The sequence below is a fragment of the Zootermopsis nevadensis genome, unplaced genomic scaffold, assembly GCF_977971745.1.
Source record: "Zootermopsis nevadensis isolate Lab colony 2312 unplaced genomic scaffold, Znev_1.0 Znev_ptg000029l, whole genome shotgun sequence".
Classification (NCBI taxonomy): Eukaryota; Metazoa; Arthropoda; class Insecta; order Blattodea; family Termopsidae; genus Zootermopsis; species Zootermopsis nevadensis.
Window position 1 is genome coordinate 9,321,030 of NW_028259161.1, and position 25,450 is coordinate 9,346,479.

Here is a 25,450-nt window from a genome sequence, read left to right on the forward strand (position 1 = left end):
CTTTACCTAACCTTATTAATGGATCAGAATTATTTGTTCTTTTAGACATGAAATGAAATGAATTACATGCTCATGTGATTAAATAACTGTATGCATGTGAGTGACCTGAGACCCGAAAGACCCTATAAAAGCACCCGGAGTGAAAAACAGAGGTGATTTAAAAGAAAAGGCAGAATCTATATAATCCAAACCATTTTATAGCGTATACAACCTTAAATATTTTATGCACTTCAGGCTAGCGCTGTAGCGTGATTTATTGAAAAGGAAGTCTGGAAACAGGTACAAACCAACTAAATTTTTGTTGCTTCAAGGTGGCTGTTATTTATTGAAGTACTAAGTACTTTCAAAGTCATAAGTCTAAACGAAAATACAGCGTTTTTATATTACGTTTTCTGAGTGCAGACTATTTAAAAACAGAATCATTTCAGAGAAGTAGAACAATTGAAGAATATGTAAGAAATGATGTACTGCGGAAAGTGGGGGGGGGGGGGGGATAGATCAGCCGTTGAAACTTTTGTATAAACACTAAATAAACATAGCACATAATCGTTTACTACAATATAAGTGGTGTGATATTTATGGTAAAATGACGTAATCAGTATCATTTTAATACTACTCTATACGAAGCATTTAAGACACGAGTGTATACACACATAACTCATGAACTCGTGAAATGGTAAATTTATATTTAGATACTGGAATGGACAGAAGTTATTGACACAGGTTTATTTAATAGAAAATAGATCAGTTTTCAAAATGCCACTGAATCTACAGCATTACAACTCGTAACTATGGCGACACCCAGTACAGTTTGAACAAAGCACCGCATCAAGAAATAAGGACATTAAAATACATAAATGCAATGAAACAATGTAAGCAGAGAAAGATCTAATTCGATTATGTGAGTCCGTTGCTCTACTCTCAGCCTATGACTGGAGTAATTCAAAAATCATCTCAAAACCAATTTTCATAATCCTATTACTCGTTGTTCGTTCCTTTCTTCCGTCTCCTCCTGCTTTTTTCTTTTCCAATTTCAATGACCGTAAACTCACTCCAAGCCCGAAATATAGAGGCAAACAAATATGGGAGATGTTTAGCAAAACTTCGAATTTAAGAAGTTTGGATATCGAAACTGGAAATCCAATAAGATGCAGAAGGCGAGGAAAAGTTTCATTTTCTGTCATTATAGTTTAAACTAATGCCGTCCTACACAAGCACGTGGTCTCTTCTTCTTGCCATTACTCAGTGGTATATTAAATCGGTATAAAGCTGATGAAGGGGAATAAACACTAATACCAAAGAGAAACTCTACAGTCAGTTTAGTTCCACCCGTTAAATTCAATACCAAATTTTTCGGTAAGTAGAAGTTAATTTTTTCCTAAAAAAAGGTTAAAATGTATTGCTTCGTCTCCATCCTATCTGGCTAAAAGCCGCTCACAGATTAATATATATATATATATATATATAAAGAAGATGTATACACATTATAGTAAAGAATATTAACCTTGTGTATATACGTCTATTTGGGGCACTATAATATACATACACAAACAATATTACATATATACCCAATCTGTGAAATACACTTACCAGAAATTTAATCATATCTGCAAAATCATCATCTTTCTTAACGTCATTTAATTCTCTAACTCAAAAATATGTACCACAATTAATATCAGATGCAGGAATCTCGATATAAGGTGGTGGGTCCGGAAAAGCAGACCACCTGCAAGTTCAATAACGTAACCCACGTATGAAACATAAGGAAATTGAAACTCTCACTTATTTTGAGATGCGTCTACACAAAATGTATGTAACAATTAATGCGGTTTACTGTGACATCCTGCCAGATGTGACGACAAGATTTCGTACGCCATATAAGATTAGCGCAAAACCTCAGGTAAGAATAACTGAGACTATCGTAACATTATGCAACTTCTAATTTGGTAAGTACAATGCGTGACACATCACCAATGTTGAGGTGTGTAATTAAACAGACCTTTTGCCGGTAATCATTTCTAATAATTTTAGTCCTCAAAATGTTCCATGCATGCAGTCAGACTACTTTATACTTTTTACATAAACCTATGCCCATTCATTTCAATTTACAAGTTAGTAGTACAATCTCGTAATTATTGGTCTGTATATATCTCCCCATTTCCGTTGCTTCGCTTTAAAAGTTTCTCTTTTCTCATTCGCTTTGCCATTTTTTGAAACGAAAAGAACAATTAGCAAATGGAATTTTTCATTACAGAGCTAGAGTGAGAGAGTAATATGTGTTTTCATTCCAGTATTAACGTTGTAGGAAATAGCTAATATCTGTAGTACTTACGAAGCTTTACGACTGTAATGTACGTTACAAGTTATTTTAATTCCTTTGTTCCATATTGTAACTGATGGCATGTTTAAACGTTAAATATATAGCACTCTGCCCTTTGCTTTGTATAACATTTTCATATTTAAGAATTATAAGATGTCTTTAATTAGTACTGATTCCATGCAGTCCTTCTAGAGCAGCTTATCGTTGCTTAACTAGCCAAGAAAAGTTCCCCTTAATATGGAACCTGAGGGTTTATTACCGTGTTTACAAAAGACAGTCATTGGTCCCTGTCTTGAGGTAGAGGAACACATTGCACACCCTTAAACTCGTTTCTTTAAGATAACTTTCTTACACGTATTCTCTATCGTTTAGCTTTCCGATCAAATTTTGTGTAATTTCCCATCTCTCCCGCGCTAGACGTCCCATCCACATAATCGTTACTGATTTGATCATCATACCAACATTTCGTGACTAAAATTATCACGTTCCTTATTATAATACAGTTGAAATCATTCAAATGGCGTTTAATGTAACTACACGTATCGATAGAGAATTTAATTCCGAGAGAAGTTATTTTGTGATCACGAACGGGAAACTCTAAAATGGCGGAGAAATACAAATTATTGTGCCCTATTTGCACACACTTTTCTGCGTTCGCCTCGATGGAAAATCACGAACATCTCAGTAAAATACTCCGTATCCCGTCATCTCTCGAAATTGGTACCACATTTCAGCTTCCTCAAATGTATATTAATACTTTGTCCCCACGAGACTTGCAGTTCACAATCAGTTCTCCTGCAACCATTGCCACTTCGTCTCTCCGGGGTGCCATTTTCTTAATCCCTTTATTCAAGTCGACGAACAAGTTAATTACAATCTCTTAATACTGCAAGTGATCGAAGCAGGATGATTTCTTTCGGAACTACTGCGGTATATACATCATTTATGTTCATGTCTGTGTGAAAAAATACCGTACACGACTTTCTTTAACAATCACTTCCACAGCTATCGACCACTAACAGATTTAAACATGTAAACAATAAAGAAATTTTGTGTATAAACAAAAATTCCACGGGCGTACGAAGCCTGTGAGGCATTTAGAGTGACACAGAAGCCTCTTTATATTAAATAAAATTGTAATGTATGAGAATTAACTGGGTCGTATGTACTGTGCTTGCTGCAAATAATTAGCCGGTGTTAGGGTAAAGGAGTACATTTCTACAACTTCAAGAAATTAGGATTAATTTCGGAATGTTCTCGCAAACTAAATCCATAGATTTTTAAAGAAACATGAATATACAATTTAAACACGAACCAAGACATAACATTATAGTTTTGGCAAATTAAATACACACGAAACATATTTTGTGAAGCAGCTGTATTTCATTTTTAACTTTTGGACTATCCCTTTACCCTGGCACCATCAAAGTATGTAAGCACTTACAGAATTAAACTCCGGGCAGTCAGAATATGATTCCCGTTATCGCCCGTTTAATACTTTTCCTCGCATAATTTATTCAGGATAAAGGCGGGCGGAACGTGCTGCTAACCGTCGCCTCCATCTGCTACCATATGCTGTGAGTGCGTGACATTTTGAATTCTTGCAACAAATACAACTGAGTAAACAAAGGCTTCGTGCACAGGCTCAGAAACTTCTTGACATACCAGAAGCCCCTTACTTACTTGTACTTAAAAGGTACTTATTTTTCCAAGACAATTAGCTGACGTACCTCGTGATTAATATTTACTGCTTATAGTGTCTGTGCACACTGGCTTTGCATAATCCTCCTGTAAGAAAGTGTGACAAAGTGTGCGACTCAAACTGCAATAAGCCACAACTAATCATACCAATTTCCTTACATCGTCCTACTTCATCCTACTTCGTAAAGCTGTACTCGCTGTCTTCTTAAAAATGGCATCCATGTTTCAAGTTATAATTCAAGCAGTTCCATACTGCCACACAACCGCAGCTACACTGATTTAAAGTATTCAGCAGTTCCCTCATTTCTTGCAGAAATCTTCGTTGGTTGTTTATAAAACTTGGTAAAAGGAAAACTACAGAGAACCACACCTGTGTCTTTTGAAACCCAACCCTGCAAAATATAAATATGTGTTTTCTATTACATTAACTTAGCGATTATCTCAAATATTTACCAAATTAAATAAACTGGTGACAAGCGATGTCTTACAGCATGGAGATTATTTACAATCACATGATCTCTTCGTGAGATTTTAGGTTCCCACGGCGGCGAGTATGAGGATGGTTGTTTTCTGGGACGTTCCCCGACGTTTCAGAGGCACTTCCTGCCTCCACCATTACGGCAAGCACCTCTTCATGGTATTGTCCATTACTAATATTCCGGAATTTCACATATGTTGCATAGTTAAATACAGATTGACAATTCAACACATGTTGCCTATCAGAAAGGAAATCCAGGAGTACTATATATTCAAAACCATGTAATTTGTCTAACCTGTCACTAATCGATAAAACTACCTGATATCGATCTGTTTGCTTCCCGTCCGTAAATCTGGTCATTAAAGAACGTCGGAGATAATGATATATGTGTTTTCCTTCCTTTCATAGTCTGTATTTTCATCCGAAATTATATAAAACTCAATTTATGCTTAAACCCGCGTACCACAAAGGGAGGGAGTTAGGAGTTATGTCAGCAAGTGGCACACATGACTAGTGCTAGATACGTGGACCAAAACACGGGACTAAATATCCTTTAGTGGGTTTCCAGTCTCCTCAATAAATTATTGTTTTACCATTTCCTCCCCCTTCCAACCACGTTCATTGTCTACTAAGTATTCCTTTAACAACATTAGGTTAAAGTCTTAAAAATGTAAACCTACCGAAGTAATTAGGTGTCTGTCTTTCAAAACAGATAACGAATAACAGAAACTTCGGCTTTCAGGGATAAGCCATGTGGATTGTTGAAGATTTTCCAACGTTTCGACAAACATTTAAGTTGCAATCTTCAAATCGAATGTCTGTGGCAGTGGGAATTGGGTAAAAGGCGAAATGAAACTTCAAACATCTGTCCGTTCGAGCATAATAATGATACATTCCAATATCTAATAACTGACTCCAAGAAAAAGAACCCTTCCTGAGAAGCCAGACAAGGGAACCCGGAAGTTCACTGCTATGTTCAGAAGAACCCACCACCAGCCCTTGTTCTCAGCCAGATTAATCCAGCCCACACACCCAGGTCTTATTTGCTTAGAATTCAATTCAATATTATCCTTCCACCTATCACTCGGTCTTCCGACCTCCTATTCGCTTGTGAACAGAAATTCTGTGCTACATTCACAATTTGCTCAGTCTCAAACTATTACTCTATATATCAAATCTAAAACTTCTTGACGATGGTGAAGAGTCAATTGAATAAAAATTTACTTGGATATTATCCATCGTCTAGTAACTCTATAATCTAAGAATTTGTTTAAACACATAACATATAAACCTTATTAGGCTTACTCTGTGACTGCGGTTTCTTTGTGGAATTGTAAAACACCACCACAGAATTAATTTGCTTTTCACTTTTACGTATTTAACATATTACCATAATAAATACTGCCAGGCTTCTTTACAAACGTTAAAAATTATTTGTAGAAATTATTAACATTATTATTGCTACAGTAAAATATAGTATTTTTAGTTTTACAATAAGTATCATAATTAATTCTGTCAGCATTGGACGAAAGTATGACGTAGTTCAATTTTCATCTCCCTATTATTATATCGTTCTGAAGTACTGTCTTCAACACGCCCTCAGTTTATATGTCCTTAGAATTAGAGACTAAATTACATATAATTAGCTGTAACACTTTAAAAGACAAACTTATATAGGCTCTTTTGATCTTCATCGCCATCAACAAACACTTTAAAGTTACATCCGACTCTCACATTAATACGCACAACTGCGTGAATAAGAACAAGAATATTTAATGTTAACTTGTCACAGTTCCTGGTGTTCTTACCCCTTCAGGTGTTTCCGTACCAAATAAATTGTTTGTAAAATTCGGGCTAGACAAACAAGGAACACAATACAAGGGGTTTGTACTGTATAATGAACGAAAACTACAAAGAGACAATGAACGCTCCTAAAATAGCATAACATTATTCTAGCACGGTTGGTCTGTTGTAGTTGCAGCGCGCAACAAAACTGTATTTTCACCACGTGAATCAACAGCAGAGCAGTGTTTTTTTCTAAATACCACACAAGCATGGCCCTAGAGACGAAATGCATGGCGCTTTACAAAATATTCATTATTAAATACAGAAATATAAGTAATCACTCCATTGTAGAGTTCTTCTTGAGAAGCTAATAATATCTTCAGCTAGTTAAGAAGAAATTCTGAAAGATTCATTATCGTGTTTACAAAAGCTTGCCAAGGGTCCGTAGCCTAAGCCAGATTAATCCAATTCACACCCGTTAACCGTGTCCCTATGACTGCAAAATATTGATCCCTATATAAGCGAAACATATATCAGTTGTGTAGTATATCATATTATATATTAATACATAAAATATACATAATGTTTTTAAAATGCATCGTTCATTGATGTGGGCTTGGCCATGTGGAACATAAGCTCAGTACGAGGATTGATAACGTGTTGGCCAACGACAAACGAGTTGGGAGAATTAAGGGAATGACCGACAGACAGGGGCACAGAATTGAGAGTGGTCTATGGTGTTTCGACAAGTTTACAAGATTTTCTGAGTGAATTATCATTCTTTGTATTTGTCTACAATATGTAGCTAAGAGTTGGATATATTTATCACAATAAATAGCGATCTTATCTCTGAACAGCATTAACAAATTCCTTTCAGTTTCACGCGCTTTGTGTTGCATTGGATCAAAGATACGCGATCATTTGACTTCGCATATAAAAAGCAGACTGACGAAAGAAGAGGAATATGAACTTCTGAAAATGACAACGGAAATGGACCTTCAGTCACTGTTCCGTTAAAAATGTCTTCTTGCAGTTTGAATACGTGTCACAAATCAGTACAAAGGCATTAGAAAGAAAGCATTACGTGTTCTTACTCCGTTTTAACCCGTACACTTTACCAAACATGGATTTTCGCTAATGACCTACTTGTAATATACCCAAGGAAATAAAATGGATGTTGATAATGCTATCATCAGCAAAATTAAGGAACTTGTAAGAATAATGCAAGTACATTTATTCGAAAATATTTATAACATATTACGTCGGTACAGCATGACAAAACAGACGGGTGAAAGAATTTCAGCAGAGTTTGTGATTTTCAGTTCAACAACTAGTGTATAACATGAAATAGGAAATGATCAAGTATTCTGTTAAAACTCATTAATACCTGGCCAATTTGGGAAATTGTTAAACCAATTTTGGAAACAATTTTTATAGCACGGCTGCATTTTTACAGTTAATACGTTGTTTACTCATACCACTGTAAAGATTCCTCATTAACGAATTTTTTATTATGTAAATTCTATTTTTTAGCAGTAGGAGCCAGTCTGGAATTTCAGAAGGTTGAGAAATATTGTTCATGGTTTTACCGTAAGTGCGTCGCGCTTTTACAAACGGTTAAAATTAAGCGAAAGCTCAACAAGCAAAAGCTGGATGGCGACACTGTCAATGCGACCGAAAATTTCACTCACAACTTACAGATCGCTGTCCTCACGTTCCTTCAATCCGTTGCTACGGAAACAAGTAATTAGCTGAATATGCTAAATGGCTCAAGTATGTTCATTAATACCGCGATTTTAATTTAATTACACATATTTCATTCAGAGTAAAATTAAAACACTATCGAAACAGGGTAACAACACATAATGAATCGAACTTGTGTCCCTCGTACGCGGCGCACTGACGCGTAGCATACTTGCGGACACAGGATCTCGTGAGCGGGTGTACCGGATACTTTACTGTCACGCAAGGTTCTAAGGATCATGCTAGGTGTAAAGGTTCTAGACGTTTTATTCATTTTGTGGTGCAGAAGGAATTAATGTAAGCGTGTTTCTTCAATGGGGGAAATGGTCATCTGTTATTCTTATGCGTCTCCTCATATATACCGGACACGCGGATGGACCCCGCTCCAACATGGATTTTAATTTACTGAGCGAATATCATGATATTAGTCGACAGTGGAACATCCTGGTACAGAAGTCAGACCGTGTGTAAATGATAGGCCTAATATGACTAACTCCTCCAGCAATCGAACCACTGAAACATGCTGGTATACTCTAATGTTGCTTAAGATTGGACAACAGTGAGAAACACTTTGTATCAAGAGCTGCGTGCCCTTTTAGAGGAGAAATGAGTGGGTGAGATATTCCCAAAAGGTGGATTCCGTCGTAGGAAATTACTCTGCCCTTCACAAAGATGAAGTGACAAATTCCAGCGAACGCGCCAGAATGTTTACACCATGCGTACATTTCCAGCTCCTTTCTAATACATGTTAGAAGGCCTTCTTAGTTTCTTATGATAATCCTAGATACATTTACGAAAATTGTGTGTAATGAAAAGTAATTCCTAAAGTACAGTTTATTCCAGCCCTTCAAATAAACATTTTTTTGATTCGTGCGATCTATTATTGACAGAAATAACAGAGCAGGAGCCTCGAATTTAAAAATACATATTATTTTATTTCTTCTGTAGTTCGTTCAATGTATATAACACGTTTCAACCGACGATATTTCGTTTCAAATGCCAAATAGAAATCGTTATTTACAACCACTAATAACTTTTGATTATTAAACAAGTATATGGACAGACATGACCTATAAATATGGTTTTATTTCAAAACTTCGTAAATTATTGTATAAAATTGCATATTTTTCTCTGGCCACTTCATCTCGGATGTTATATCACCTTAGTTGTTTCGCAGTTTCCGTTGTGGACTTATTGTTCTGTTATGCGTCCGTTCGCAACGGAAGATGCCGGCTGTTTACTTACACTGCCGCTCTACTTGATCTAGGCTATTTAGTCAACATCACAATTTACCTGGTGGTGGAGTACATCTGCCATGCACAGTTGACACTTTTCATATGCTGTTTCTTATAATTAATATGAACAATACTGCAGTAATTTTTACAGTGTTGTAGGTCCTATTAATCATTTAATATGTACATTCCTTGTGATATGTATGTTGAAGCTTCTAAAATAAAATAATTAAGTTTTGCTTTCGAGCTTGTTTATCAAAATCCAAGCAATGTAACTGATACTACACAAACTACATAGAATCCAGTATCATGTTTCCATGTTTGTTCACAGAGGCTTGCCGTTCTTAGTATTAACTCTATGTGGAAAATATTCAAGTACAAAATTTGCTACTATTAAGCAGCTTTTAGAAATAATTACAATGAAAATGACATGTTTAATCATGAGACATGGCAAAGGAATTAGGGAGAAAATTATAAAATAAGAAAAAATAAAACAGAATGAAAGAGGGTAAGTGATAAAGATACTCCGTGTTTAATTTTACTGGGACTTTTCTAGTTGTGAAGAAACACAGATGATGACAAAATCTGGTATGGATAATGATTTTCATTGTAGTAGATATTAATGTTAACTATTATCAAACAACCTACAATGAAGTACTAATTTCAGACGTAATACATAAATAAGTACATGAAATGTTAATGGGACGAGAATGATTTCATGCCGTCTACTGTTATTGAACGAGCAGGAAACGGTTATTGATTAAAGAACAAGTAGTTACATTTAAGCTGTCGACTGCTGGAATGCGTCTAATTGAATTCCCACAGCAGAATAGAGGATCAGACACTGCAATGAACTGTCCGTTGTTCTTGGAAGCAGTAATTATATCTGTCAATGACCTTACTCTGTTAAAAGACATGAAATTCCAGGCGGAACTGAACGTCTGTTCTCTGTTTTACAGACTCCAAGTCCTATAAATCTTGATTTGTAAAGGTCTTATTTAAGTCCGTAGGTAAACAATAAAATACAAACGTGATGGTGGTTTAACGTGCCGAGCTTCTGTTCACAAGGTAGAAAGGTGACAAAATACATATAATCCTGTCTCAGTCAATGCTCGTTTGCTAATGTCAATTGTAAATGATGCAAACAGAATATTATTGGTCGGTCATTAGTATTTATTAAGTACGTATTCTGATGAACCCACTCATTGCATGGATGTTTGTCCGTCTCTCTCCGTGTTGTGCTGTCCTGCATATTTACAGGCCCCTCGACTGGCCGAACACTCGTCGAAGGAGTTCTACCAAATGTCTGAAGACATCAAGTAACCTCCGCTGTGGAAGGAAGCCATAGGACATCAAGGGCTGTACAGCCACAGAAAAAAATATATTCTGATCAGGTCAACATTCTCAGATATATCATCCAAGGTGCGTACCGTCGCCATGATTGTAATCGTTGGTATGTGAACTTATGTTAGACATAATACAACATTCAAACCAATTTTTGCTGAAATCGGTCACTTTGCTCGAAGGCTGAAAGGAATACAATGGCATGTACAGCGAATTACGACTTCATATGCCTATTTTTTTAGCACTTTAGAAAGTATGGTAGGATGAAAGAAGAAAGCACGTCATAACAGATTGTAACTCCTTCTGTAAAAGACTGTTTGTTTTCTTACTTGTTTATAAAAGAACTGTGACCTTCAAATATAACATACAGTCAAAGGAGAAATCGCAAGCAGTATACGGACAAATGTTTTACAACCTGTTTTTAAATCCCAGTACTTGTCTAGAGAAACTGAGGATAAAAGCAAGAGACTTTATACAAGAAGAAAGCCTTCGGGGTGGTATTAGAGTTAGACAAATCCTGACAATGCATAATTTCTTTTAGATTCGGTGAACTGTCAAGTCTGCAGATCCGTAAGATTTTTCATGTTTCTATATTAAATACAGTGATCATTAATTATGCTTCCAATTGGAAATGAGATTTATTTTATTCACTGTGGCTAATTGGAACTGTCATACTTCAAGGTATGCATGACGAGGACAACAACGAAGAGTTCTAGTCAAAGTAGCAGATTTTGAGGATGAGATTTGATCCGGGTACCTGCTACAGGCTCATAAAATTTAAAGGCATTATTTGCCTACACAGGGTATTTATGGGTCCCTTATGCATCTCAGGATTAACAGCAATTATTTTGACTTTTGCAGTGGAGCCCCGTTGTGTTTTCTCAGAGGCAGGAACAATATATATTTAGATGCACTTCCTGATTTAAAGGGTTCCTCGTTATTTCCCCCCAAAAGTAATCTCTTAGTGCGAGTATACCAGAACTGCCTCTCAGAAAGTGCCGACCCCGTTTGGCCTCCTTCACTCTGATATTACCCAAGGTTTCATGGTGTGGGGACTTTAATTATTTAAAATGACTTGTACATTAATTCTTCCATGTAGTCGAAGTTGAAAAGGAGGAGTGAAAGTTTCATCGTTTAAATAAGCTCACCCATCTCGCTGATTAAAACTCTTTCGTTGCACAGATCAGAAAATAAATTAAATAATGTTCGAATTGACAATAAGTAGCTTTAACAACACCGGAATGTAAAATGAGTGGCAATTATTTCGATAAAATTTAAAGAACTTTTAAGTTGGTATAAACAATCCTAAATCAGGATGTTAAAATTTTGTTCTTTACCTTGACGTCGGTTATTAATTTATTCGATATTAAATAGATGTGGATGTCAAACTCAGGGAACATTTGGACCACCAAATTCTCTATAAAATTTAGATGACGGTAACGTAGTTTTAATTATGAATTATTACTTTTCAAGTAAATATTTGACTCTTATACGTAATCATTATATACTGCAATTTAATCAGAGTTCAGAGGGCATAAAAGCCTAATTATGATAGTTAAAGTACTGTCCACGGATGACGAGAAAATCCCTGCACGGAGAAGTCGTTTCTGGTCGGTGCGGGGGGAATGTTACTTATCACCTGGACTAGAGGGCTGCTATTGGTGGGAAGTGCGAAACGTCAGAGTTTTACGCTACTATACAGACTGAAAACATCAAGCAGTTAAGAGTAGCGCGTAGTGAGTGCACCTCTAATGTGTTCTGCGGATGTTGCGGTAATATTCTAGATTAAATCACTGTGCCACTGTGAGGTAATATTAAAGCTGTACTCATTAAAACACATGAAAGATTTCTGTCTGTTGTTCGTTCAGTGGTTGTAGTACGAATGCTTTTAGGATCGGTCGTCACTCACCGCGAAATCTTGTGCATGCGCGTTTAACGAATTCCTAGCAGGGATTTTCTCCCGGTCTGCGGACTGGTTATGTAACCTACACAAAGGCACATAATACTTTTAGCTATGTATTATACATAAGTTTATGTAGTTTCAAGAAAGTTCGTATTTCTTTCGAAATAGAAATTAGAAGGCAACAATTTATAAGCAAAATCTGATAAATATACTTTTTCTCGTATACAATTGCAATCTTATTTATGTCAATGTTCGTGAAAAGTAATTGGAAATCTTCTACTGGCTTTTAACATTTCTGCTTATATATTCTGGTAAATTTAAAAGGGCACAGAGTGATGACCATCTTACAAAAACATACTTAATAAAAATGAACATTTACCTTAATCTACACGCTCTTAAGCATGTTTTACATTCAGACACATTTTAATTAGCCCATTACATAAATGTAAGTTACTAGACGGAAAATCAAGATATTATATAAAGTGATGACAATGTAAAGTCGGGAGAAACGAGATCATGACTGACAGCGAGATAAAAGCAGACTGCAGCTAAGTTAGCAAAGACACGTCCTGAAGTTCAATTTCTGAAATAACAAGACAGAAAAACGAAGGTACGTCACATCTGTATGTTTATAGGATTAATGAAGAGGGTATTAAAACAACTATTCCATAACGAATATATAAATGGGCTGTCTCAAAGAGCAAAATGTCTGAAGACCTACCAGTAGACGACGACACAAGAAGACTGGAATGCTTAATTTTGAAAGAATACAAAACGATGAAGAGGTTTAACGTTTGAGGAATTTAACGATGATACAACGTATAACCTTAACGCAAATCAGTTAAAAGTTTTCAATCAGTTCCAGAATACATGAGCCCGTGTTTATTCGAATCCTTTAAAGTACAGCAGTACATGTTTTAACAACCTGTGATCGTAAGGACAAACAGAATGCGTACAGAGTTAATGATTTACTTCCGGCTAAATTAGATCGAAAACGGGATCGTATTCTCTAAAATACGTCTTACTTCATCTTTACCTCGTTAAAGAAGCACTATATGTAAAAATGCTTGGAGTAGGGCTTACGTAAGAGTTTATGAGACGAAGAGGGTCCTGTACGATGACTCAATTTTGATAAATTTTATGAAACGTTATGTGAGATTTACATAGTGCACAACACTCACTATGCGTCTTTTCATTTTTAGACCAGAGGTTTCATAACCGCCTCAATGCGGGGTCAGAGTTCATGCCTCCCCTTCCCCCATGCACTGCCGTGTAAAAATAATTATCCACCCCACGTCCTACGGACTACACATGATTGTTAAATGTATTACTACTCAAGCAATGGGGCTAAATTAGAAATTGTTCGTTTCACGGGATTTTATATATGAGTAAGAGCCTATAAAAAATAAACAGGGAATTTTTAAATTGTTTTACTACGTATGCAAGTGTGGCATATAAATATTAATTTAACCAAGGTTGCAGACTTGTGGAATACAGGATAATACATTAGATATAAATGGTAAAACTATTAATATATAACTGGAAGTTCGGAAGGAGATTATAATTAAAACAGGTATTGTAAAATAGAAATTAAGGCTATTAGAGATAGCAGTATTAGAACTGTGATCAACACAAATTCCGTGTTAGGCGGAAGCATGCTTTTCTGTAAGAGAACTCAATACATAATTGCACAAATTAACGAATTATATAAATATGCATGGCATTAATTTCTAAAGTTACACAAATTTAATTCATGGGGTTAATTTAATCAGACTTTTCTGTCATCCAATTACACTCTATTCTCTACAGCAAATTCCATGTTTAATTTAAACACTTCAATTATACTGTACCCCATTTATTGATGCTTAGTAAACTTCCACTCGGTAAATTATATAATTAAAAATCACTGCAGTGTCAGTGAACACGCAAAATGTGAGTACTTTACAGAAAACGCCAATAATCGGATTTGTGATATGAACCGTAATCATCTTAAATAATGCAATTCGAGTCGTAGTAAGTAATTTTTGGAGGCGGTACAATAAAAATTAATGATTCATATCACCATCTTGCTACCTGGATAATTTTCAAACAACATATTAATTTTAAAAGGGTTTAGATGCCCGGTCTCATAATCATTCAGATTGTTGGTTTTGCTTTTTGAAACATAATAAATATACTTTACATATATTTGAATTGGTAAATACATATATCATAAATATAGTCATATTTAATTATTAGACTAGTATCGCCTTCAAACTGTATGTTTGTTAGCGAAATCCCTTAGAGCCCTTCAAGTCCTCCATTTCCTGGGAATCTTTTCATAAAAAAATGTCTATCTGCATGTTACTTCTCCTCAACTGCAGATTTTTATGACGTTTGATACTCAATATCCGCTTTTTAATCTTGATGTCTGCCTTCTGGGTTGTAGCGCCGTGTATTCTGGTAGAATTTTACCAACGTTTCTAAGGTCATTGATGCCTCCAGCACCAGAGCGATGAGCCCTGATAATGATTAACTTCTATCAGACCACGTGTCGTTACAACCCAGAACGCAGACATCTTTGTACTCACCGACGTGAAAACCTAAAATCCTACTTATTTTAAAGCTTGCCCTTCTAATCGGCCTATAAGAGTAACTATATTCGTGAAGAAGAGATGTTCTTGAGAAGCTAATAATCACTGAGGTACTCAAGACGTTTCCCGCCTCTTAGTGGAACCGAAGGTACAAGACAGTGCTCACAGAAGTCCGCCTACTCCCTGTGTTGAGTGAGATTATACCGTACGTGCTACATGCCCCTACAATTGATCATCCTAATAATATTTGGCCGACCGACGTTTCAGGGGTGAGTACTGCCTCCATCATCAGGACGATCATAATCCTCCTGAAATCAATGTTCTTCCACCAGACTAGTTGCAAACGGAGTGATCGTAGTAACACGACAAAATTATCTATATAGAATTTCATACACGGTACAGTGCAGCCAGTTTTATTTATCGCACTAGGCTGTGTAGAATGTTTCACAGGAATTTTATGTGTCAATAGTACAGAATGTGTCTATTGTACCCGCGCCACATTGATAGTTCCGTGTGTACCAACACTAGTGGGAATGACCGAGATTCATAACCATGGAAAATAACAGGTAAAATCACATGTTTATCTAAATCCATTTTTACGTTTAAAGATAGGCGTAAACAAAAAGTTTTCAGAAGTGAGAGACAGCAGCCACTAAAATATCTTTCAGGTTCTCACGTCGGCGAAAATAACGACGACCTTTCCGTGTTGCTGGAAGTACTTAACTGACGGTTTGCGATGCGTTTACGTTACAACATAATTAACTAACGAAAATTTCTTAGTTGATATGTTTAGCAGTTTCTGACATTATGTTTCATTTACGTTAGTAGTTTGGATGCAGTTCGTAGCGTTGCTGGTGTAACACATAGCATCAGCTGGGAATAAGCTTCCTTTGTCCCTTGTCTGCAATATATCTCTTGCCAGCCGATATAGCTGCTGCACTGCCTTTGCGTGGTGGGTGGGGTCAGCGATGCGAAGAGGAACGAACGATACTGTTGAAAGTAAAGGCACAAGAATGTTCGCCCGAAGAAACCTTCATCCGAACAAATTCCAGCTTTGGAAGTACCCGTCACGAAGTGCTCAACTTTGTAAATATCATTCTCAACGTGTAGTGCAGTAAATATTACATACACGCGTTCAACCAAAGCTGTCTGTCTCATGCTGTGCTCAAATCATCTAGAAAGAAGTGGAAAAACTTGAAATAAAAGCGCCGGATTTTTTTGAAAGCTTTTCTTTTCTCCGGGGGGTGAATAATGAAACAATGCGAAAAATACAAGCAAACCAATTCCATGGAGCTAAGTCATTCAGAAGCTAATAAGCTTTCATCTATTAAGAAATTAGCCACCTTTTATATAATCCGATCGATTAAAATTCTGTCAGCAATTCTTACCTCCGCATCAGTGCTAAGAGCCTCTCACCCTAATATTATTTGGCAAAAAGCTGTCCCATAGATAAAATCATAAATTTTTGTTCTAAAAAAATATTAACTTTCATGAATAATGATTACGAAGTCGGAATTCAAGGTTTGTGTTTCTTGGTGTATTTATTCTACGTTATCATCTGTATTAAGAAAATAGTAAGGTTATTAGCATGACAAATAGCAGTCCGAATGAGTAAGGATGACCAGTGTAGACTTATATTTGGTCACATTTGAAATTATGACTATGGGTATTGATAGATTCCGTAGGATTGAAACAAATGGTGGGTGAATTAACTTGAAACTGATTTGTTGTGTTTGGAAATATACTGGCTGTAATTTTTTATGGATGGAAACCAATTAATATCTTCAAATGAAGCAACTTGTTTTTAACATGCATGTGCCATGTTAATTATAGATCTACATGCTAACAGCGAGCTGATTCATCCAGTCGGTTTTCGAACATAGCTAAGCGGTTGAACATGACGCTGGGCAGGAAAACATCCCAGAAAATTGGATATGAACGATGATAGTTACCAACTGTAATATAACCATTGAGATCTTGGCGGTAAATGTGTAGAGTGCAGAGAATACAATGTCCCAATGTAACGGTATTGTAATTACCCAAGAGTATAGAATTCATAAAAACTTCAGGCAGAAAATACACACAGAGTACAAAAGTTTTGAAATTTAATATCATGAGTAATTTTTAACCTACTCAACGATAATATTTATGAAACTCATTACTCAATTAGACATTTTGTACTTGTGAGTTTCAAAACTATTTGCGTCAGAACTCCAGCGTTATACATTTTATGAAGTTACACACTTGGCTACCTTGGGTTGCCTTACGTTCGAGTTAACTAAGCAGTAAAGTACCCCGAATTATGACCATCCACGGATCGGGTGCCACCGTTTGAAATGCAGATAGAGGTTTTCGTTTTTCTTGTAATCACCAACAGTTAATATGTCGATACACCCTTGTGATTGGTTCCACCATCATACGCAATAATTAGCCTTTAAATGTCCTATAAAATGGACCAAACTTCGTTTATTTGGTCTTTAAATACTAATATCAAAATTCTGTTGAGGTGCAACGCGGAATTATTTCTTTGTAGGTTATTAACTCCTGACACTCTCTCTTAATTTATTTTGTCATCTTTGTAGCTTGAACTACCATTCCTCCTTTTCCAAATTTTCCCCCCAATCCTTCCCCATCTCGCTCACCGCGACCCTTCCTACACTTTCTTTCTGTCGTATCAATGTTTCCAGTCGACAAATCACTTCACATTGTCTATCTGTATTTAACAACAAAAGAAAATCTTAATATCTTTTATACCCTGAAGGAACCCATAACAGTAATATTATCAACCAACCATTTTATCACTATACAAAACTTTATTTACAATTCACTATAGCAAACACGTTTCAGCATATTATGAACTCAGCAACTCCGTACTACCCAAGCAAGTTTCCACAACAACATGAACAACCAACGATTAATAAATACTACATTTGGACAGAATCTCGAGGCATCGAAATTACTGCAAGATAATATGAAGAGGTGACTTCCAATTCAACGCTAAGTGAAATAGCACACAATAAAAACAAACGTGGATAGATGACAGAGTGTTGCAATGTCCAAGATGTACGGTGGAATAATTGAGTATGTACTCAAAACACGCGCGGACTCTGTTTTAATTTGCAATTACTATATTTTAATCCAAATTTTAATCTATTATTTGACACAGTTATGACAATTTTAAAATTTCATATCTATACATGTTAACATGAAATGTCAGACTAAAAAAGAACAACTGAAAATATCCCAATGGGGTCGAAACGCTTTTAAATACTAATTAAATGCAAGTAAAGTGATAATAGTAGTTGGTTGGTAATATTATTGTTGCAAAAAAAACTAATTTAAGATCTGTTCAGTTTGAGTTTAATAAACACGAGGATTAAATATTTACACAATATCTGTTCATATAAGAAACATCGTCCGAACAAGCCCTTACAGTACAATACTGAATAACATCAACCGAGCTACGTGTCTTTTTTCCCCAAGGCCCCAGCCCATTTTGAGATCTTCTCTGCGGTCGCAAGCAAATACCATCCGATTGAGTTTATTACAGATGCTGTATGTTCTGATACATTTCAGCGTGGAATTTTAATATGAATTGTAAATTTGAGGAAATTATGGAGAAAGTAACTGACGCACACTTCAGTGCATACTCCAGAAATTCGTCTACAGTAAATAAGAAACCACAGAATATGTCGGTTAAGTCTAAAACGAACAATACTAAAACGTTGTTCGAAAAGGTAAATCGCAATAAATGCTCGTAATTCCCCACCGCTCGGAGAAAAATCAGTCTTTTTTTTTTGTATAGTGGCAAATGTAACATTTAGTCAAATTGTTCCGGTAATACGATTATCGTGTTAGATAGCAGAAGTTAGTTGTAGGAAGAATGATAAATTTAAGCATCCGGAATAAAATATCTAGAATCCCGAATCCTTAATACAATATTCAAATCTGTAATTGATATTCAAGGAGCTCTGCAACTGTTAATTCTGTAGACGCTGGACCTTTTATAATTCTAAATTATTAAGATTTCACAGCCGGAATCCCAGTCATGATCTAAATACGTCTTAATATTTCTATAGTACCAAATGAGCCTCGATACATTAAGACCTCCACTTTTTTTTTTGATACACAGAATGTTAATACATTTTATTCTACCTACTATTCATTTCAGAATCTTTGGCTTCCCGTTCATACCTAACATGTCAACATTAAAATATATAAAACTACGAATATTAAATGTTGTTTTGTATGGGTGTAAAATATGGTCCCTTAAGTTAAGAAAAAAACACAGATTGACACTATAAAAACACGGTGTTGAGGACAGACGTAAGAGGGTTAATGGAGTAAATAAAAGAATAAGTAGGTTCATAATTTTTACTCCTTACACGCATGTAGACCAACTAATAGAATTATTGAGTCAGTGGGTAGATTGGTGAGTCACGTAGCACGCATTAGTGAAACAATTTATGCGAATTTCTTTTCTAAAACCCGAAGGGAAGGAACCATTTTTGTAAACCTGGGTGCAGGTGGGTACAGGCCAATATTATTAAAAGGGACTTTTAATTAGACTAATTTGGTCTGGAAATGTGGACTGAATCGGTCTGGCTAAGGATAGAGATCAATAGCGGGCTCTTTTTAGCCCTGTAGTGCAGCTTCTGGGTTCGTACAAAGGCGGACAATTCGACTTGCAAAACAACTGTTAGCGTCTAAGGAGAAATAATGAGATATTTTGTTTAAAAATTAAGTATTTTCAGACATTATACTATTAATGTTTAACGTGTTGATTAGAAGATGCTGACACTCAACATGCAGACTGCCAGTCACCTGTACGACAATGTGTTAATTTTTAAACTTGCATAAGCTAACATTTGAAACGGTCTCCGTTGCTTGGCATGATGAATACTTCAATCAGACAACGCTTTTGACAGAGCACTTAGAATTCGGTCTGGACGGGTAGTGGCCTACTTTACGAGGTTCTTTCCCCTATTGCTTCCTGCTATTAAGACCTTCTTCATCTGTACCGACACACAAACAGCATCGGGACAACGAATCGTACAGACATTTGGTAGGTATGATATTTTGAACGGAGAAACACAGATCAACGCCATGTACACGGAAACCTCGAGTGGGTTTCGATCCGGCAATCACAGTACTTGAGTGACTTAATACCATACGCTTCATAAACCTCGCTGGTAAATGTAAGTATTTGTATTTGTGTACCGTTTTACGACACTTTGTAATACTTCATTCTGTCCACATTTTATGGTATTTAATCTTGTTAGTTCTTTCTAGTTTCTTATTATTTATTCTTTCTTAGTATTAATGAATTGAATTATTGTATTACTTAGGCATATTATTTAGCCCATTTACTTGTGAATTATCACTCAATAAAGGAATTGAATTATTATTATTAATATGGTACATTTATATATTTAGTTTAATTTGTTTGATTTTGTATTTGTAATGTTTTACTTTTATTATTATCATCGAAATGAATGTATTTATTGTATTATATTTCATCCTGTACTCTTGTTCAGTGCTTGACTGTTATTGACCTTATCTGGCTCAAGTACTTAAATAAATGAATTGAATTTCATTCGCGGTAATCGAATTGCCATCTGCCCGTACGGAACTCCAAATTTAACTAGTTGGTAACACTGATATCAACATAAATATGTATGTTAATCAACAGCATTAAAAATGAAACTAAGTTTAAATATCATTTACAGCGGTCATTGATCTTTGTAAAAACAACATTACACCATAGAACTGATATATTTCACTTTGTAATCGGCCTGGCAGCTAAGAGTCCTCCCGAACTCACCTGGCGCCTGTGAACTTCTAACTCAGAAGATAAAATTCATCTGGGCCGAGATTCCCTAGCTACATTTATTGATTTGAGTTAGCTGTGTTCTTTTATGATGTAAAATATTCCGGTCCGCTGAGTTTATTTTATTTATCAGATACCTTACGTAGCGTATATAAAGAATGCATTAGAAATTAACGATTATCAGTTGTGAATTAAAGAGTGACATGATAGAGCTCACGTTTAAACTAAACTATACATAAACGCTATAAAATGAAACAACGCTCGTATTCGTCGCTCATTCGAACCATTTTTGAAGCTGTATCACCTGACAAGTTTACCTTTCGTCGAACGAGCTTTAGAAATATCATAAATATTCACAAATCTTGTTAACTGCTGAGCTGTATCTAGAATCATTATTTCACAAGAATAACACGTCTCCTATAAATTCTATGGGTACAAATGCGAAAAAATTACTCGACGGTAATACTTAATTGTAAATACCTGACAATAAGTAGCGTTCTTGAGAAGCTGTTAGCAGCTCAAGGTAATCAAAAAATTCTCCCTCTTTTACGGAACATGTGATTTATTGTATTGTTCAGAAGATCTCGCCGGCACAAAATAATATTCCAGTCACCGATGGATCCTTGTCACATCCGAATACCTTCTTTGTTAAATATAATTTTAATAGTCTTTTTCTATCTATGACAGTTTGTAATTAGCAAACAGAAATATTGAATTTTATTGCTTTAATATATCTGTTATTTGTTGATGTGACACTTTATCTCTGACTAATTCGAATAAATAAGGAAAGTAGAAGTTATAGGAGTATTTCACTTTGTCAATTTGGGAACAAATTATTTCACTAATAACTAAGATAAAAGTTACTTTTGACACAGTTTGACACCAACATTGCACAGTACGTTATCTTCCTTCTGGATATCAATATGTGTCATATCACTCATTAGTGTGGAGTCTTTTTAAGATATAGAATATTAAATGTAATATGGAAATCTACAATGTTTTCAATGCCTTGTCTTTTCACACATATATTTATAGTTTTCTAAAGTACTACATAAATAGCACAAGCCGAGAAAGTACCTCTCCGTTTCCACACGTAACAGTTTATATCATGCCATACTGTGTGTGGGATTAAGCTAACCTAGGTAAAAGTTTCTCCAATCCGGAGTGTATACGAGTCCATCAATGTTTTTTTTTTTAAATTTAGTATACGTTACTGGCCTTGAAGTGTTTAATTACAGATTAAAATTCGTATCACCAAGTTAATCATGAAACAGGTACTACTGCAGACAGTCTTTGTCCCTTGAGCTGATTCGTATACGCAATGTGTAATTAATTCAGATAACGATATGTTATTAGAGATTCAAGTACACTGCGAAACAGTAATGGAATTAAATACTACTTACTGCATGTATCAAATTACTTTCCTTGTAGTTATTGAAATATACAGCATTACAGAAACATTTAAAATAAAGTTGAAGAGTTCAATAAGGCGTATATTTTGTTACGAACGATTACATTTTATACGGATGAGGCGAGTTTTAGAAAAACAATATAAAAAAGAAATTTTAGGTTTCCACAGTGATAAAAGTATGGAGAGTAATGTTCTGGGTATTGAAGGCAAACACTCTTGTGCGCGGTTAGCAAATTTTCGGAGGACATGAATCTTCAACGCAGAAGGGCACAAGACTGTGTAGGATTTGAAGTTTTCACGGCGGTTAGTCTGAAGATGGCTGCCTTCCGGTGGGTGATATTGAAAATAAAGGTCGGAAACGTCACATTCACGGACACACGTCATCTCTGTGGTACCGACTGCAAGAACACAGCTGACGTAATTATGTAACTAGTCTATAGTAGGATATGGTTGCAGATTAAATCAATACTTTCATTACATTATCCGCAACGGCTTATCGATTTTCATGTAAATACGGACCTAGTACGGTTGCATGATGAATTCCGAATAAGATTTCAGTACTACGCTATTTTGTCATTGCTTCTCCGTGACTAGACTCGCATGGAGATTGCTACTACAGTTGATGGCTGGCATGAAGAGCAGTGAACTAACCTACTTGTCAACAACTTTGTTTTATGTCCAGATATGCCATAGTGTTCTCGTCAAATTGATAAAACGATAGTTTGATCCTAAGTCAGCAAACTCAGTAAATTCTGAAATTATAAGACGATGAGTGATTTAATTTTTCACATACGCATACGAACACCGGATGCATCTGAACATAGCGAGCAGAAGATTAAACGCAAATTTTATTAGACTTAGAAATATTCAATTACAGTTTTATCGTCTTTCTGCGGACTGATATGTAAACTTTCATGTGTATTATTTTGAGACAGAAAAGAGCGAAGGATTAAATCTAACTTCAGAATATTTTAACGAAGTGCACTGTACTTTCTCCACTTCCAAGATTTGTTACGTCATTCAAAGAAGAGGCAGCAATTGTACAATTTTAAGCAAAGACAAAACGACGAGCGCTGGAATTTCAAACTAAAGGACATGTGGTTGAAGGAATCACTGTGCATGTGTTTCACATAAGATTGACTACAGTATTTTCACGTGCTTTCGAAAAACTGTCTGGGAATATTTGGATAATAAACCGGAGTTGTTAAATGGGTATAAATGTAAACATATGAATCGAGGGAAAGCGCTAACATTTTGCACTACAAAATTTTGCCAATCTCGTCCGGTAAATGGATTGCAAACGATAACATTACTGCCAGGGACAGCTTCTAAGGTTTAGGAGTGCCGCTTTTAGATGCATGTAGAATGTTCAACGTCTGTTACAAAGAAAACGTTTCTTTTTAATATCGCCACGTTGAACGCAAAGTGTGTATTCTGTCATTCGCCAAAAGAAGAACTGAATTAACACAGCAGTGATTGTTCCGCTTACCAGGGTCGTCTTCGCTGTCCCAACCAGCACGACAGCCAAGGACAAACCACCAAAGCAGTATCACCAGCAGTAACCGTGACGTCATGCTCAACATCCTCTGTCCAAATGGGAACATTGATAGATGAAACATATTACGTTGTAGCTCAATCCAGTCACAAATTCACGCATAATTTGATAAAATATAAACACATCACGGAGAGTTAGTTCTTAACGAAATTCACTGAAACACTCTGAGAATGAGACATCTAAAACACAGAATGAACTTATGCTACCAGCTTCCTTTTCTGGTAGTTAAATTCCCTTCAAGTTCCTTCCACTCTTCTGTAATTTACATTCATAACTGTCACGTCTGCTCTCTTTTTGCGTCTGAAATGTAAGCCATGGAACACGCACGTACGCAGTCATTTGCTATATGACGTAAAATACATCTATACTGGAACACACACAACACAGTGTTTCATAACAGATTTCCGTGTCAATTTTTCGATTATCACTGAGAATCTAAGTCATTAAGCTTTATTTTCATGCAATTTTAAAGTCTTCTATTTAAAACAAAGCTAAACAAAGTTATTTAAACCTGATGATGTAAATAAAGATTTCAAATCTTTTATTAACAGCTTATAAAACCACAGGTATTTTAGAAACATACGCCCACTCAGTCAAGTAATTTATAAAATGGAGGATGCCAGTTCATAAATTGTCTATTTCTCGCCATATGTGGATGTCCTGTTTATGTGACAGTCATAGTTAAAAATTGTGGGACTATCTTGTGTGTAATTTAAACCACTGTTTAGCTGTTCAGTGTTTAGGCCTATGCAAACGTTCAAATTTCACAATTGCATGTTGTTATTGAAAATATAACATAATCTCAGTTTCATGTGTGTTTACACAACTATTACATAGTATTCACACATGTAACATAACCATGACAAAAAATCCAGAACTTTACACGCTGCAGATAGGCTATACTAGTTCACACTTAAAAATACGTTGTTTTGAAATACTTAAAACTGATAACACCTGAAAATTTTATATTCCTGTACATCAAACACTTGTTAATTTTACTTCTAATTAAAGGGATCATTGCTGTGCTGTTCTGTCGCGTTTTAAAATCCACCTCTGTTTCGGTCGACGCGAATCTAACTTTCGGCCTCAAGCAGCGATCTACTGCCTGATCACTTGCCGGGCCGCCGACTAACTGTGATCCCATGACTCCGCACACAACTGCCGGCAACCGACCAGATAACTTCGGGAATCTCCGGTATCAGCACCTCCGAAGCTCAACGTCCCGAAGTTGCCTTTGAAACGACGCGTAAGGCGGCGAGACGGTACGACTGGGAACCATAACATATCACAGCTATCTTGGTGGTCCTGCATCTTAGCTTTCTTATTCTTTTCGCTTTCTCTTTTACAGCCGCTCGCAGTAAAATAACAAAATTCGGATGACACAAGCGATCTAAAAAATATTACCGAACGCCGATTATCATTTATTAGTAATCATAACATAAAACATTATCGAGATGGCTCATTGGCCCAACATTTTAGCATACTTTCTCAAACATTCACTGGTATACATGTCACATCGGTACAGAGATTGGGTACGAACTGGAAGGCTTGGTTCGAAACCTAGAAGGGTACTTG

The 25,450-nt window shown here is 35.9% G+C and overlaps 1 protein-coding gene across 3 annotated transcripts in view; it reads right to left on the reverse strand.

Moving 5' to 3' along the window:
• The window catches only part of LOC110827962 (neural cell adhesion molecule 1), a 428,987-nt gene extending 403,968 nt beyond the window's left edge, over nt 1–25,019 (reverse strand). For all 3 annotated transcript variants that reach the window (XM_087358315.1, XM_087358313.1, XM_087358312.1), the window contains exon 1: nt 23,810–25,019. In XM_087358315.1, coding sequence (XP_087214441.1) covers nt 23,810–23,939 — 130 coding nt within the window. In that variant the 5' untranslated portion in view covers nt 23,940–25,019. The remainder of the gene's footprint in view (nt 1–23,809) is intronic.
• Nucleotides 25,020–25,450: the final 431 nt, after the last annotated feature.